General features: G+C 29.8%; 1 protein-coding gene across 1 annotated transcript; it reads left to right on the top strand.

Moving 5' to 3' along the window:
• The first annotated feature begins 333 nt into the window (after positions 1-333).
• On the top strand, positions 334-5,014 carry LOC144575043 (peroxidase P7-like). The gene is made up of 4 exons (XM_078325162.1): positions 334-574; positions 874-1,065; positions 1,324-1,489; positions 4,491-5,014. The coding sequence occupies exons 1-4, from the start codon at positions 359-361 to the stop codon at positions 4,880-4,882; spliced, it is 966 nt and encodes a 321-aa protein (XP_078181288.1). The 5' UTR covers positions 334-358; the 3' UTR covers positions 4,883-5,014.
• Positions 5,015-5,397: the final 383 nt, after the last annotated feature.

Raw genomic sequence — 5,397 nt, 5'->3', positions numbered from 1 at the left:
GACCTTAGAGTGAGAGAAATAATATTTGCAGATTAATCATTGCATTTTACATAGAGCATGATATGATATTGTTAATTAATGTTCTTAGTGTTGTCTTTCTAAATGATGACATATATTTGTGCAAAAGTTATAGTCAATTAATCTTGCTATCTTTGGATAAATAAATATTACAATAACATCCCTATCAAGTCCAACCTCCTAGCTTTTTGCTGTCTCCTTGATGGTGAATACCTTTCAACAAACCAAAAGTACATTTATGTATCTAGCTAGCTTAGCTAGGCATTTCTCTTGTATATAAATAGCCAAGTGTATATATAATATATTGTCACCATAACTAATTTGCTCTTCCAATTTAACAATGGCTAACAATAATTCCATCTCTAAAGTCTTATCAGGGATCTTGATTCTTTTCTTCCTTGAATGCTCTACTGGTCAATTGTACCCAAATTATTACTATTCATCATGCCCCCCAGTTACTGACATTGTGAAAACTATCACTGAGTCGGCGATAGCGTACGACACCAGAATGGGCGCCTCGCTGCTTCGGCTCTTCTTCCATGACTGTTTTGTTAAGGTACATCTATGATCTATCTATACACACCTTTCTAATTACAGTTTTACATTCTTAAGTCAAAGTTATTTGAACATAAAATAAAAGGATTTTTTTTTTTCAACTATGACATTTTTTAAAATTAACTTTTTATCAAGCTATATATATAGCCAACATAATAATTATTTGTCATAATAAAATATATTCCATATTATGATATTGTTGGTGTTCATTTTCTATGGATGTAACTCCTAAATCTTAGTTCACATCTAATTTCAATATTGGTTCATTTCCAACATATATTGTGTAATTTATGTTTTAAGGGCTGTGATGGGTCGGTTTTATTGGACGACACGACGACCTTCACCGGAGAGAAGACAGCAAAGCCCAATAATGGCACATTAAGGGGCTTTGAAGTTATTGATCAGATTAAACAAGCAGTCGACGAGGCTTGCCCCGGTGTCGTGTCGTGTGCTGATATCTTGGCAGTAGCTGCCAGAGACAGTGTTGTGACTGTAAGTACAACTTTTGATAGCTTTCTTCAAGATTCCAATAATAAATTTTTTTGGAACATGTATAAAATCCTACTTAATTTTGCTAAAAAAAAATAAGTGAAAATATTAAACAAGTCTAAAATCTATATTTATTTACTGAAGGTGAAAGAAAAAAAAAAGTTTTTTTTTCTCAATTAAGAACACACTTTATTGACCATATATGAGGAGATATATAACATGAGGTTTATAATGACTAATTAATTATGCAATTTTTTGTAGTTAGGAGGGCCATATTGGGAAGTGAAGCTTGGAAGGAGAGACTCAAGAGGAGCAAGTATATCCAAGGCAAACAAAGACTTGCCTACACCTACATCTAGCCTCACTACTATTACCTCTAAATTTGCTGATCAAGGCCTCTCTCTTAAAGACATGATTGCACTCTCTGGTAATTTTACATTTCTAAAATTATTTTATTACTATGGGGTCAGGCATAAAAATACCCAAATTATTTTTTAATTATACACTTTGCTCTTACAAAATAGTTCTTATTATTTCCTGAAAAAAAAAAAAAAAAACAAAGTGCCCCTCTCCCTCAAATACACACACACACATGACACCCCAATTAACGAAAGAGTTATATCGATGGATAATTTTAAAGAAATGTGAAATTTTTATTATTTGCAACAAGATGCCAAAAAAAGTTGGTGATTTAAAGTCTGAATTAGGTTGAAGTATGTTCTCATTTGCATGTAATGTTAAATGAAGATAGATCTTTTGTTTCCTATGTATGGAAATTAAAAGATTTTATGGTGCCTTAAATGTGTAAGCTCTATAATAAATTTAGCAATTTATCATGCATATAGTAGCCTTGAGTTTAATGATAATATATAACAATTTTTTTCTAATTGAGGCCAAGTTTATTATATAGACAACTTCAACTGGCCAACCCAGATCTAGACTATGAATTAATTATCTTATTTAATAAATATACTATCATTAATAAGTTTGTTCTAGTAAGACAACCCATTATGTCATTAATTGTACAGTTGCCAAAAAGTGAGAAAGTGATGTCTCCTAATCCGATTTTTTTATATATATCCAAAAAATAAAAAAATTTAAAAAAAATAACCAACTAGCTATTAAAATTGCAAAATTACCTTAAACCGGTTAACCGGTAACCGGACTCAAATCAAATTTCCGGTTAACCATTTTTCGGACCCGTTGAAATAGTCCGGTTAACCATTAACCGGAAATTTGATTTGAGTCCGGTTATTGGTTAACCGGATTTGTGCATTTTGCTTTTTTTTTTTTTTTCTTTTTGAAAACATATATTTTTTTTGTATTAAAATATTAGAAATGTTGAATATATTTCTTTAAAAATAGATGGAATACAATATAATTTGATTTATTAGAAAGACTGCAACAAATAACCCGGATCAATATTTTTCAGGCCGGATTTTTCACGGCTGTAAGAAAAATTAATATATTTCTTTATGTGTTATTGGAAAAAAAATAAAAATGTTTAGATTCTGAGTTATTGATCCCGATTCAAAAGTCACTTCTACGTAATCTAGAAAATATTGTGATATTTCTAGTACATTTAATTTATAAAAAGTTGTATCTATTTTGAGAATTATTTTTTCAAAAACAATCATTAAATAAATTAAAGTTTTTGTTTTTTTTTCAAAAATAGATACAACTTTTCATAAATTAAATGTCCTAAAAATATCACAATATTTTTTGGATTACCTAGAAGTGACTTTTGAACCGGGATCAATAACTCAGAATCTAAACATTTTTATTTTTTTTTCCAATAACACATAAAGAAATATATTAATTTTTCTTACAGCCGCGAAAAATCCGGCCTGAAAAATGTTGATCCGGGTTATTTGTTGCAGTCTTTCTAATAAATCAAATTATATTGTATTTCATCTATTTTCAAAGAAATATATTCAAAATTTCTAATATTTTTATAAAAAAAAATAAAAAAATAGAAATTTCTTTTTTTAAAAAAAAAAAAAATTCCGGTTAGTGATTAACCGGTAAAAAAAAAAAACTTTCTGGTTAACCACTAACCGGAAAGTTGTGTTTTGTTTTTTTTGTTTTTTTTTTAAAAACAGAAATTTCTATTTTTTTTTATTTTTTGTATTAAAATATTAGTAATGTTGAATATATTTCTTTGAAAATAGATGGAATACAATATAATTTGATTTATTAGAAAGACTGCAACAAATAACCCGGATCAACATTTTTCAGGCCGGATTTTTCGCGGCTGTAAGAAAAATTAATATATTTCTTTATGTGTTATTGGAAAAAAATAAAAATGTTTAGATTCTGAGTTATTGATCCCGATTCAAAAGTCACTTCTAGGTAATCCAGAAAATATTGTGATCTTTTTAGGACATTTAATTTATGAAAAGTTGTATCTATTTTTGAAAAAAAACAAAAACTTTAATTTATTTAATGATTGTTTTTGAAAAAAGAATTCTCAAAATAGATACAACTTTTTATAAATTAAATGTACTAGAAATATCACAATATTTTCTAAATTACCTAGAAGTGACTTTTGAACCGTGATCAATAACTCAGAATCTAAACATTTTTATTTTTTTCCAATAACACATAAAGAAATATATTAATTTTTCTTACAGACGCGAAAATCCAGCCTGAAAAATATTGATCCGGGTTATTTGTTGCAGTCTTTCTAATAAATCAAATTATATTGTATTCCATCTATTTTCAAAGAAATATATTCAACATTTCTAATATTTTAATACAAAAAATAAAAAAAAAAAATTCTGTTTTCAAAAAAAAAAGAAGAAGCAAAATGCACAAATCCGGTTAACCAATAACCGGACTCAAATCAAATTTCCAGTTAATGGTTAACCGGACTATTTCAACGGGTCCGGTAAATGGTTAACCGGAAATTTGATTTGAGTCCGGTTACTGGTTAACTGGTTTGGGTAGTTTTGCAATTTTAATAGCTAGTTGGTTATTTTTTAAAATTTTATTTATTTTTTGGATATATATAAAAAAATCGGTTCCTAATCCTTTGGCACAATATATAAAATAATTATAACATACATGATCAAACAACAACAATTATAAAACAGAGTCCATATCCTCTAAGGTAACATAATATTTTTGTATAGATCCGAACCGTCCGATCAGAATCCAAACCAACCAGATCGGAGGTGGAATGCACGGTCGTGCGGATTCTGATCGCATGGTCCGGATCAAAACAAAAATATTATGTTACCTTTGATATGAATTCTTATAAAACACATGCATGCTGTGATGTGCATGGTTGCAAAAGATAACACTTTTTTTTCATCAAGTGTGTGATTAGTTTAATTAAACATGGAATTAATATAATCTGATTGTCTGTATTGTAATTTAGAAACACCAATTTTTGCTTTGAATTCTAATTATGTGATTGATCATAGGTGCTCACACAATTGGTAAGGCGAAATGCGTCAATTTTCGTTCGCACGTATACAAGGACTCAAACAAAAACAGGTTTTTTTCTGGTTTCCGGCAATCCATTTGCCCCCCGGTAAATGGCACTGGTGACGACAACTTGGCCCCCTTGGATATGATTACCGAGACGAGGTTCGACAACAGCTATTTTCAAAACCTTGTTGCATTTAACGGTCTGCTCCATTCGGATCAAGAGCTCTTCAATGGGGGCCCCGCGGATCTTCAAGTGTTGCTCTATAGCAACTGGCAGGAAGCTTTCTTCTCGGATTTTGTTGAAGGGATGATCAAAATGGGTGATATAAAGCCGCTTACCGGGTCTAAGGGAGAGATCAGGAGGAACTGTAGAAAGCGCAATTAATATGTTTTTGTAGTTTTTTGTTTCTGTGTCTTTGCAGTAAGGTTTTTAGTTGTGAAAAAAATGGATTTTATTTGGTTTGCTGAGCTCTTGAAAGGAATTGTGAGTTGATTTTAAATGTGAGAAAAAAAAAAATCAAATTTGTTTTTTCCTACTCAGTTTATCCCTCTCTGTTTTATCTGTAGCATTTTTAACTTTTCGAAATAAGGAGAACGCTAGCATTTTGAATTTAGTGAAACGTTAGTAATTTCAGTGTTTTGGAAACTGAAATTCTAAATGCTAGCAATATATTTCGCCAAAACAAAATAGAATTTGAAATCCTACCAATATATTTCGCCATATCCAAACGTTTCGACAGTAAATAAATATATTTTGCACATTTGTATCAGTAACATAGAAACAGATAGAGAGTCAATCTTATTATATACCCTAGTTCTACTCACAAATTTGTATCAGTAACATAAGAACACCCTAGTTCTACTCACAAATACATAACTGATCTGCATACAAAATTAAAA

This window comes from Carex rostrata, chromosome 23, assembly GCF_964058835.1.
Source record: "Carex rostrata chromosome 23, lpCarRost1.2, whole genome shotgun sequence".
NCBI lineage: Eukaryota > Viridiplantae > Streptophyta > Magnoliopsida > Poales > Cyperaceae > Carex > Carex rostrata.
The sequence above is the reverse complement of the archived record's forward strand: the minus strand, read 5'-3'. Positions and strand labels throughout refer to the sequence as shown.